A 13,343-nucleotide genomic window follows, 5' to 3' on the forward strand; every position below is an offset into this window, starting at 1 on the left:
AAACCACATTCTTCACCATCTAATGGAAAATGTATATTATACAAATCATCTCATTTTAGAATCGTTTTTTGTATACAATGATACCTTTCATTGCATTCAAATTTAATACATCCATTATTATAGTGACCTACTCCAAAGCCCACTTGATACCTACCATACATTAGTACGTTAGATTACACGGAAATATCTAGTGCAGTTTGTAGTGCCAAAAATATTTAGAAATTATGTTCATATGCAGGCATTACGTTAAAGAGTTTCTAACTAGCTTAAATATACACAATGAGATCATTGTAACGGGAGTATAAAACAATCCTACAAAGTTCAGCAAACAATAATAACTTTGACAGTACATTTTATAATACCTATAAAATAGACTAATTGTAATGTAAAGATTAAAAACAAAAATTACAATAGTTCCATAATAATAGTTTCAATAGGTACTTTGGGTTTAACTTTTCATTCCTAAAATACAGTGTAACTTCTAAGTAATGTTTGATAAACTCACATTTTATATTTATGAGTAGGTAAAAATTAATTCAATAAAATTAAACGTGTAGTAAATCATATTAATATTCTGAAATCCTCAGTTACTAACTAGTAACTAGGTATCTAAACGTTATAACCCATCAATGGAAATTTAAATTAAATTAAGTTTAATGATGAACTGTAATTAAACATATGTTGTACTTTGGTATAAACTTTCTAATTATCCATATAGTTCTTAAAAAATATTAAATAACCAAAATATCTAAATATTTTTAGTCAAATACTTATAAAATTACAAATTAACAGTAAAAACAACTACGAGTATAATAATATTCGTATAATATATTATTCTATGATAACTTAAAAATATAATGCTTAAGAGGACGCCACACCCAAATGTGTTGTCTCTGTCTTATACAAGTGTAACATAGTTAAAAACTGTTTTCCGCGGGATGACTTTACACCCTAAATATTTATATCAACATTGCTAAAATTATTAATGGCACTAGGAAAAATGTTTACTGTGTTGTGTTGTATAGTTTTAATTTTTTTGATAGTAATAACCAATAATTTTCAATAATTAAATAAAAAAAATCTAAACATAACTGATAACTTTAATTGTATTCACGTTACCAAAAATATTAAAACGCTACGAGACAGATAAAGTTTTTCCCAATACCTACGATTTATAATTTTGGTAAATTTTGATATAAATATTGAGGGAGTAAAGTCATTCAGCACAAAATAGTTTTTAACTATGTTACGCTTATATACAACAGAGACAACACATTATGCAGGAATGGCTTTTAAAACGACAAAAATATAATTTTCAACTATCTATGTGTATGTACAGCTGAAGCTATTACCATTCATTGAAAAGCATTATATTATCTTCCATACATAATGATGAGAGACTTGCAAACCATCGTATAAGATAGTTGAAGTAATACAAAAATGAAAATTTTAAATATCTACGAGTATTATACGTATGAATTATCTAAAAAGTTACCGATATTCGGAACACAAGCTATAGTATAATCGATGAACCAAAGTTCGGTTATGTTATATTATATTTATTATCAATTCCAAGTAAGACCAACAATATATCAAAGTACAATGACGAAAAAAAGGTTATTTATTCAACAAAAAATAAAGATTTAAAAAATATGGACACGAAACGCCACTAAATAAAAATAACTTCGTACAGATGAGAAATAATAAACATTACGAACGAGAATATAAATAAAAACATCAATATACACTTAATCACTTAATAAGAAAATAAAATATGGTGTATAAGACTTCCATTATTGCTTTTTTAAATTTTAGAAATAAATGTTATTTGACATACTCTAGCAGTTTATATATTACAGTTTATAATAGGTTCATATTTATTTAAAATAGAGTATTATGGAAAAATCTCAGAAGACATTTTAAAGTAAATAAACGTTACTAGTCTAGTTGACCCCCGCCTAGAAGTCTATTCCCCCACCACACGGGTTTAGTTGACGCCCACAACTCATCTCTAGTATTTTCGATGTTATAATGCAATATTACGTTTTTATTATATTCCTAATAAATTATTTCTTTTCACCTACACTAAATAACCTATTTTCTGGGAATTTAATTCCATACACATACTTTCCTCATAAAGTTATTCCAATTTACTACAGTAGATTTATTCATTTCAAATTGATTTCGTACCTTTTGTATCTGCACTCTGTAGTATATCAGCATATTATACATTTTATAACATCGAAAATACAAGAGATGTAATTGACGGGCATCAACTAAACCAGTAATAAATAAACTAAATCATAAATTATATGTTAAATAGTGATTTAATAAATAATAGGCAATATTAATATCAATTAATAATAAAAATAAACGTTAAAAAAATGTAAAGTAAGTAATTATTGTAATATTTTATGTTGATAATATTCTTTAGAACGTAAATTATTAAATTAGAAGTTCAGTTAATTAACTTTTAACCATAATGTTATATTATAATTTCTAAAAAAAATACCATATTTCACAAGTTGAAATAATTATTACAAGTATCAATTGCAATGTCTTATTATTATGGTTACTAAAAAAAAAAAGAATAATAATTGCTGTATTTTACGTAAGTATAGTGACGTAGTTTAGATAATCCAAGGTATAAATGTATATTTAAGCCCTCGTCAGTAATCTGAACGCGGTCTTATCGACCAAAAATGTCATTGAATACATACGGCAATCTTAAAAATAATCTTCACGTATAAAATATAAAATAAGAACAGGTATGTATTTATAAATACCTACAACTACTGATTATTTCGATCCAATAAAATGTACATATTTGTGTACGTCATTTTATTCAATAGGTTATTGAAGGGTATTCAATATCTATATCTACATAGTATTATACTATAATAATTTGTAATATACCCTACGAAATACACATATAGATTTATAAACATATTAAGTAAAAATATAGACAAGTAGAATATAAGTCGGTTAAAACGTCATATATTTTACGAAGATCTATTTTCAATTAAAAATTATTTTTTGTGGTAATATTCGTTAACAGGTATTGACGAAAAGTAACAAAACTATAAAATGACACAAGTTCACGTACGATAAACTTTTTTTCTTCATTTTTTCACTGATCAGTGAAAACATTTGTAGCATATGTGTATTGAGCTTTTATTTTTATTAAATCATAAGGCCATTTTTTATTGATTATAACAACCACATAGGTACATAGCTTATTATAAAACCACTAAATACATTAAAAATAATTTTAAAATATCCTCTTGTTTTCCGAGTAACGATTTGGGACAAAAAATGTTAATATTATTTTTGTTTTGCGAGCGTAAAATAATGTTAAGTTTTTAAATAGTAGAACGAATTACTATATTGTTATTGACAAACATGAAATGTTCCAAATCGTCAAATTAATATTTGACTAAGCTCCTGGAAAATCTAAAAATATACGTGTTGTTGCGGGTAAAAAATATTATGTATGGGTTGAAAAATAAAACTATATCGATTTTAGTCGCTTTAAACCTCTGTAAGCGATTTTGAAACGTTACCGACTTCCGTGGTAAATGCAGCGGGGCCGGATACCGGAGATGAATCGGTGGAAAAACGCCAAAGCACTCATGATCGACCGGCACAGAGTACATAATATTATGATACCTATAAAACATCGGTTAACTGGCCAGCGAAAATCGATGAGAAAGCTAACAGCTGCCGGCCGGTCGGCAAATTCACCCGAAACCCCGTGTACGGTAGACAGGAAGTAATCTGGCCAAGTCGCTGTAATGCTTGAGGGGCGAGGGTTAGGTATCGGCGTTATGGACTTGTCAAAGGTCACATTCGAGAACCGTTACCGTGGTGAAACCGATGAAATGTCCATCGGAGCAGAGACCAAAGACCTAAAATACTGGACATAATTTTGTTTGCGATCGTTAGACGATACGCGGCGTAACAAATTATGCAGATAGCGATGGTTATGTGGCGCGTGCAACGTGCAAATAGTAAACAGTGGCTAACCTGACGTACCGAGACCGTTGTTGCTGTGTATGAGTTTGCCCTCGTTCGGAAAAACATGAATTGCCACCGTCTCTTGATTTGGGCCACAACCTGTGAAGAAACATCAACATACGACATGACATAGTATTACAAGTGGACTTGGGGAGGCCACGGAAACGTCTGGATCAGCAGTGAAATCAAGAAGTCCCCAAATCTGGGACTTCTCCCCCCTTAACGACCATGTATTTGAATATTTATATGCATGACATGATAGGTTGTATACAGTATGATAATTTAAATTTGAATTCATAATATTTAACAACACTATTATAATATTATACGAATTCTATGGGCATTTGTGAGAATAATTTTGATTGCGTTGTTGTATGAAAGTATCATTGGTATAGTGTTTGACGAAAGAAATCGTGTTGATTGCAAACAAAATATTGTACGGAAAATTATACGGATTAACAAGAATTACTGTGAATGTTTCCCGATGTTTGTAAACATACTTTATCATATCAAATATTTATACTTATAAAGTCACGAACATTAAAATAAGTTCTATGATTATGATTCATGACCTTAATGTATAATGTATAACAGTGGTATATAATACATATGCATTTAAAAATTCACAAACGTTAAGCCGTGTAATCCGTGTTTGTGGTGTTTATTATATTTCAAATACATATCCATTACATTTCGCTCTGATCGAAATGAACGCATGTTTTGTAATAAATCATTCTTATTTTCTTACTTGAAATATTTCTTGTACAATTAGATTTAATCCGCAACAAACACATGGTTCAACGATAACGTGACACGTTAAAACTTTCTTTTAACATTATATATAAGCATGTGCTTTTAAAGAAAAACTTTTTTTTAAAAATAAAACAGAATGTTTTTTATATTAGTAATTTCTTTATCCAGAATCTTTTTTATAACCATTTTCAATTTTGCGTGTGTTATAATGTAATTGTTAAATTTACATACCTCTCCATTTAGAAAGCAAAATAATGTTGCCACACAAAGTCCCTGAAATAAAAATAAAAAATATTTCGTAAATACAAAATGTTTAAAAAAGTAAGAAAAAATTATTTTACCTAAAAAATATTTGAAAAAAAAATGGAATATCAACTACGAAATACAAATAAATATTAAACATCATAGATACATATTGAAATTTGTGTTGAGTGTATTGTGTACCTACTTATAAACTCTATTACAGTATTATCTATGTTCTATACAATTTATCACAACTGTGTCAATCATTGATAACTATAGATAATAATATAATATATGAGTCAAGGTGGGTCAATTCACCTTGATATAAGTATTATAATAAAATGTTAACAATACATTTTTACATTAAATTTTATTTATTTTCTTGTGTCAATATTTCAGTAGTTGATTATAATATATAACTAAGAGTATATTCCGTTAAATTTTACCAAATTAGGTATGGATACAGTTAAAATAAAACTAATAAATCATACTTCTTTTTTTTTTACAAAATGATGCATCGCGTGTTGAATAATTTACTAATAAGAAAATCTAATGTATTAAGTATATTAAATATAATATTTTTATATAAAAAATATTCAAATTAAAAATTAAAAATTAAAGATTTTTATCTTTTAGCAAAAATTTATAAATAGGAATTAAATAAATATATCAAAGTAGATGTCAATTTTTGAATTTAAATTTATAAAAATTATACCCCGATTAAAATAAAAACCGTTTACTTTAACCTTTTATATTCTAAGATATAACATAATATTTTCTAGATTGTGAATATTTAATTTTATCTAATACCTACAATTTTATTTAAAAATGGATTATTTTAAGTTAAAACAAGAATATAATTATCAAACTGTACGACTTTACTACCTAAACATGTATATAATAATTAATGTTTATGTTATTGTTATAGTATTATTTTTAGTTATTCTATATAATATAATAGTAAGATGTTATCATACATCAATAATAACCAAGAATAATTATTTCAAATTAAATATTATATGCTCTTTGATGTCATTATGATGTTTCTTGTAAAGTGTTCCTTTAGGCAAATAATAACCCTAAATACCTACCAAAAATTCACTACAACATAATAATGATGAATTTCCACTATAAAAACTAGATTATTCAAATGTTTAAAATTATTTATTTTTAAATAAGTAAATATATTTAAACATTACATTTACCCTAGATTTAAATTTATAAGAACGTTAAAACGTATAATTTTTTTTAATAGTTAGAAAGAATACTAACTGAATTATTAATAACTATTATATATTTATTAAAAAAAATATATTACTTGGTAATTGGTATTAAAATATTAAATTTACTATAAAACATATTGATTAGTGTTTTTGAAAACAATTAATTTGCCTTTATTGAAGAGGGGATTGTAACAAACAACAGCAGCTGCATAATTGTAATTTATTTTGTTTTGGCAGTAATTATAAAGAATATTCATACTCAATAATATTATTTTAATATAATTATGAGTACAATTAGTAGTAATGATCACTCAATTACGGTTTCCGAACAACTGAGGTCTGATTGTCAGTATTCAGTAATCACCGGTTACCTACTAACTGTATAATATGATATTACACAATTTTATTAAAATAAAATTATTATTATTTCTATTAAATGAAAATTATAAAAATAATTTTTTTTAATTTAAATTATTGATGAATATTTATGGAATAAAAAACAACGGACTATATGGTGTATATATTTTAAATTTTAATAGCTGTTGAGTGTTGGTGTATGACTACTTTCGATATATCTCATAATTATTTGTTTTTCCCGTAACACTCAGTTTTTATATATTTTTTTTAACTATATGGTAGAGTAAACATTAATATTTGATAAATTTGTATTTTATATTTACAATAAAAAAATAATAGAGTTTATTGTGACCCACTAATTCCAACATATTATATTTTATTTGTCTTATGACTCCATTGTAATATCACTAATAGGTATTTGACAACCACAAAAAATAAATAAATAAATAAAATAAAATAAAAACCGAAGAAAAACTGGTACTAACATAAAAAAATTAAAAACTATTCTTTGTGAATTTCGAGAGGGATGGTAACTATAGGGTTGATCACTTCTAACCCCTTTCTGCACGTGTCACTCAACTTATATTAGGTTTAATTATGTTGTATCGAATGAATATATTTTGTCATTAAAATAAACCCGATAATGACCATTGTAGCTATCACGATTAATCAATATGACCGTTATAAATGGTCTAGAATGTATAGGTACTCTAAAGTATTAAGTGATTAATCTTCTTTTTCTTTCTTTCTGACGGGGGTCAGACTGAAGTGTATGGATATTAACTGTAACTTTACAGTAACTTTACAATTTTTTTCTTTTATTTTAGTTAGAATGGCATCAATAAAAAAAAACCACCTGAACGAATATTTATGTTTAAATTTTGATAATTTAGAAACTAAATGCTTAAACTAACTTAATTTTTACCTCGGATTAATACTGTAATAGTTTAACGTTACGTTTTCTGTCATAATACAGTTATTTTGATTAATGGTATAGTTACACATTAAATACATTTTAATTTTTTTAATATGATTTTAAAAGAAAAAAAACTAAACATTAATAGTAATTTGAGTAAAGTATTGTATAATATACGGTATAACTATACCTATTAGTAAAATAATATATTTTGGGAAAAAACTATATCAAATAAAATAAATAATTGTGGTAAAAATGTCTCAAAATTCTTTATTGATGAAATGTATGTTGAGTAAAACAGTATTTATTTTTTTCATTCAGAAAAAGTATTTATTGAATACCTTTATGGTATTATACTTAAATGAGAAAAGTTTATAATAATTTATATAATTTTACAAGTTTGATACAAAGTAAGTATATTATTATGTTCTGATTACAATTTTCCATTTTTAAAAATTTAAAAGCTAAACTTTTATTTTAATCAAATCGTTTATTTTTGTTTAAAATAATAAAAGTAGTTAACCTAATTGATTATAATGTATAGAAAAATTAAATAATTACATTTTACACAGAATATGTATAATAATAATAATATTATAGTAATATAATATACAATTTCTATACTAATTACGTTTCTGAGACTTAAAAATAATAAAATTGTTTAGATAGATTTTAAACACTGCAAATGGATGTTGTTTTAAAAATCTTTGACTAAAATATTTTTATAACTTGTGATGATTATTTCACCTTTAATATTTTTAATGGCTACTTAATAGGTCTTTGAAGAGGTATAAAATTACTTTTTATAAGACGCTAACGGCAATAACATAATATAAAACTTATTTATTTTTATATACATTTCGGTATTTTCAATTCAGATTTGCATCGTGTAGAGTTTATGATATTTTTTTATGATTTAAATTAATTTTCTGTGTAAAAAAAAAAAAACAATTTTTTGTATATTTTTCTTTCATAAACTCATATTTACATTGTTTTTGTAGATGCGTTTTACCAAGTCAGTCGTGTAATTTGAAGGACTACCATGAGCGTTATCTTAATTGTTCTACCTTTCTATATAATATTTACTATAGATATATTACCATATTCATAAAGTAGCTATAGTCACGATACCGTTATAATAATAAAAAAATGTTTTTACCGTTTACTAAAATATCATTATATAATAAGAAATTTATTTTTTAAAAAACAAAATGATTACAATGACTATGGTCATGCCAATACATCATAATAATTTATTAATATTATAACGTTAGGTATATTTTGGTTTCGTATGCGAAGGTCTCAAATCGATTTTATAAAATTACTATATTATTAAAAAACAATTAAGTTTAATTTTGAGATTTAAGATTAAATATATTTATTCTATACTGATATTTTTATACAGAAATAATATTTCAATCTATAAATAAATTGTTTTGCAATACATAGTATCATGATGATATATCAACGCTACGATTAGTTACTATCTCGAAGACAACATTGATTCTTACACGGTAATTAGAATTATTAAGATATAATATATTATTAATAACACTATTGATTCAGAGTGAAAAGAATATATTTATAGTAATTACCTCTTTATGTATTTACGTTATGTTTAATAGTTTGAATTCTGTTAATCAGTAGACTTAAAATTGATAAATTCAAAAAATACGTTAAAAAAAAGATATTAATAAAACAAGTTTTTACAGATATAGATCAGATTAAAAGGACGCCATACCCTAGCTAGATTTAATATTAGAGTCAATTTACCTATTGTCAAACTTAAAGGTAATAACTAATAATACCATCTAGAACATCTCATAGCTTGTTATTGATATTTTAATTTTTAAGTGAGCTAAGTAATGTAAAATATAATAACTTAAACTCACTTAAAAATTAATATATATAATATCATAAAAGCCTATGAGATTCCCTAGATAATTGTATTATTTTTAAGTTTGATAATAGGTAAATTGACTTGAATATTAAAGCAAACAGCATAAAATTGATTCCACTGAAAGAAAATTCACTATGTCTTACTTGTATAAGACAGAGACACAATGAGTATGACGTCCTCTTAAGGCTGCTGAAAAAGGGTCGTTTTTTCGTGCATTTAGATTAATAAGTGGAAAATAAAATTACGCAGCAAAAAAAGTCCAGTTTTTATTTTGAAAACATATTTGAATTCCTTATTCTCTTTTCTAGGTTTGTGGAAAATGGATTTTAGTTTTTTTTTTAGCAACACTAATTTAAGGTGAATTTTGAAAAAAAATTGTATTATACTTCTATAGTAATTAAACAATAAAAAAAAATAAAAAATGCATTTCCTACAAAACATAGAAAAGAGAATATAAGGAATTCAAATTTGTTTTTAAAATCAAAATCGGAATTTTGGTGACGTGTGACTGCATACGTTACTGATTTCCAAGAATCTTAGCCTAATTCTATCTTTATCTACATAAAGCGTTTGGGAAACTCACGCACATTAATAATCAGTAAATACACACGGTCACACATAACTCAAGAAGGATAACGAATATTTCCTAAATACGACCCCTTAAAAATAGTTCACTTTCAACAGTCTTAAGGGAAGCGTCACGATTGTTATCAAATTTTATATTGTGTATGTTTTGCTGGTAAAAATATTGTATGCAACAATTTATTATTATCTTTCGTTCAAATAATTCATAAATATATATTGACAATCAATGAATATAGAAAAACTAATTGCATAAAAAAACATGTATTTATTGTAAAATAAAAGCGGAGCGAAGGGGATATGTATGTTTGCTGGGTATAATTTATTATGGTTGTTTTCGGAAAATACGTTTTTAGACGATAATAAAACATAATTAGTTGTACTCACTATTCTGGCACTACCTATTTAAATCAAAATTCACTGCAACTTGTTTACACACATTCAATATTTTTTATCTGAAAATTAATAAATCTTTTGCTCATATTATGACAAATAATATACAATATATATTATCATCACAGACTTCAGTAAAAATTAGGTATTAAATATTAGATAGGAATATACTCTTATAATCGTTTGTGTAGATTATATAATTTTGGATTTTTTCGTACCTATCTACTTTTAGAATAGTTTTTATTCACCAGTAATATGGTTCAGTACTTAAGTACAGTGGTTACTAACTGTATTAGACGTACTATCATTGTAGACATATGTCAAAGTCAGTACATCGTATGTTGAATAAGTTCTTCAATATTGAATAACGAATTGTAAAAAAGGAAAATGTGCACAAACAAGTTGTAGCCATCAAAAACACATATAGTATTGGAATTTTATTGTGCTGGATATAATACAAATGTATTGAAACTTATATATTATAATATTATATCTATAGAAGAATTAATAATATTTTATAGTACTGTAATTTTCAAGTCTAATTTTTTTTGAATATAGACAAATGTTTAAATCCATACATTTTATTAGGTACCTTATTGAGATGGAATTTTAATGCATTTATTTATTATCTGTTTCATGTAGGTATAGATATTTTTTAGTTTTCTTTGTATATTACTGTGTAGGTGATTTGTAAAATTCGAATGAATAAATGTTAGTAGACGTAGTCTATCATCGATAGGTACTTTCACTCGATATACTTTAAGTATTTTTTTTGTTTTTACCATGGTGAGTTTAAATTTATTGTCAATGTACTCACTTGGAATGATGACGTAGTAGCGGACACTACTTCGTAAAACGGTTCCCAGGGATGTTGTTTGGGTGGCCGGAAGGGTGTGAGTAGATAATGGAGCCCGAGTAGTGGCAGCAGTAAAAGTGTAGCTCTGAATGCCTGCAACAGTGTTCGTGATGGCGTGCTGTTGGACAAATGAGATGGACCGGCCTGAAGCTTCACCCAAAGAACTCGGACGATGTTACACAGAAACACCAGGTTGAGCGCCATCGACATGCATACAGGCACAACTAGCACCTCTGTAAATGGTGACTCGTTGATCCAACACCTACAAGTAATAGTGATAATGAGAAGAACTAGGGACTTAATCATCTAAAAATCCTTAAAACATATAATATATATTTTTTAAATTTATCAAATTTACTATAATAATATAGAAAAATCCTAAATTAACATTAAAATACTAAAAATAAATGTATATAGATATTTGTATTTTATATTCAAAAAATATATACAATGTTTTGACATGTATTGTATAATACAATATACACTAATTCTAAAAAAGCTTTATTAAGCAGTTATAAGATTATAAAAAACAATTATGAATAAAAACCCATTTTAGATTTTTGAATTAAAAATATTAAAATCATAACATTTTGTAGGAAGGTTAAGCAATAGAACTAAAAATCGGTGATCAATAAAAACTTTAAAACAATAATAGTAAAATATTGACTTTAATACAATAATAAAATATTAAGTATCAGTGAATAATATTATGTTATAAGCTTATTTATCGCATCCATAATACCATGACTTACGATATTATCGTAAAACCATAGTATTATTTAAACATAATTAATATTTTTTGGATGAATTTAAAAATTAAAAATATCAGTATCAAAAATATGTAATTATAGTTAAAAATGAACTTAAATTAATTACAAAAAAATAAAATATGAAAAATATTTAAAATTTCTATTTCAATAAAAATTCTTGCATTACAAATAATTAACATTTTTCTACGAGTGTGTAAATTATTGTACACTTAAAAAGTTTATAATCGAACTTTTATCAAAAATACCATTGTCTTACTACCTACACTCGAGATGAGATGTTTGAGTAACGGATTTCTCCGGTCACTATTGAGATGTTTCTATACCCTGTGTTCATTAAAATAGTTATTATGATTAGTTAAAAATATTGATCTATAGTTAAAACAAAATTAGTTTCTAAAAACACATCATACAAACACGATATTATATTATGTAATAATTAATTATTATTAAATTAAAAACAAAACTTGAATTGTTTTAGAGAAGCTAATTTATTAATAAAATAGATCGATTTTATATTGAAATGATTAATTTTTAGTTTAATGAAGTAATATAAATGTATTGGTATAAAGCATAAGACGACTTAAATCATCCTTTATTTTATTTTTTTTATGGTTATCGTTTAACATAAACGCTTTTTCTGCAAACACTATTATAGGCAAAATGAGTTCTTATTAAATTGCGTGTAGCGCTTTTGAAGATTGCAAGTCAAGACTCAATAATAGTTCTCTGAACGAATAATTTATTTTCTTAATATCGCTTTAATTTGTAAACAAAATTATATGCACAATTTTCGAATATCTATGGAAAAAAACCATCAGTAGGCATTCTTTTTACAGAGGTGTTCTTTGAATAATAATTTATGGAATGTTATAATGTAATGATTATAAAAATAATAAAATCGTTTTTTTATTACTATCTATATTCTGAAGCAGATCAATAAATTATTAAAAGCTACATTATACCTATGTATGTATTTTAACATTCTGTACATTAGTTTATAATTTAAAATGATCAATACAATATCAAAATTACGTCTTAATTTTATTTCTGTTATATTGTGTAGCAGTAGCTTAGTCACTATCCAGCCCTTTCAGAAATACTAATGAATAAATAATTCTAATATTGAGTACAAGGATGGCTATAATATCAAATATCAGATCTGAACAATGAAAAATTCATATAAAAATTTCTGACATAAAATTATCTACAGTTAGAAAATAAAATATTGTATTTGGTAAGCGTTATTGTTCTAGAAAAAATATATACATAATACGTTTTGCATTAAAAAACACTGGTTCTATTTACGAGTAGTGTCCCAATAAGTTATAATAAT

At 25.2% G+C, this 13,343-nt stretch overlaps 1 protein-coding gene across 7 annotated transcripts in view; it reads right to left on the bottom strand.

The window, feature by feature from the left end:
* LOC114128313 (calcitonin gene-related peptide type 1 receptor) overlaps positions 1 to 13,343 on the bottom strand; it is a 153,978-nt gene that overhangs the window by 12,000 nt on the left and 128,635 nt on the right. For 5 of the 7 annotated variants that reach the window (XM_050198854.1, XM_050198855.1, XM_050198858.1 and 2 more), the window contains exons 8-10: positions 11,202 to 11,502; positions 5,002 to 5,043; positions 4,027 to 4,116 (exon numbers count right to left, since the gene is read on the bottom strand). In XM_050198854.1, coding sequence (XP_050054811.1) covers positions 4,027 to 4,116; positions 5,002 to 5,043; positions 11,202 to 11,502 — 433 coding nt within the window. The remainder of the gene's footprint in view (positions 1 to 4,026; positions 4,117 to 5,001; positions 5,044 to 11,201; positions 11,503 to 13,343) is intronic. The other 2 variants (XM_050198860.1, XM_050198861.1) reach the window with 2 other exon arrangements.

Source organism: Aphis gossypii, chromosome 1 (genome assembly GCF_020184175.1).
Source record: "Aphis gossypii isolate Hap1 chromosome 1, ASM2018417v2, whole genome shotgun sequence".
Classification (NCBI taxonomy): domain Eukaryota; kingdom Metazoa; phylum Arthropoda; class Insecta; order Hemiptera; family Aphididae; genus Aphis; species Aphis gossypii.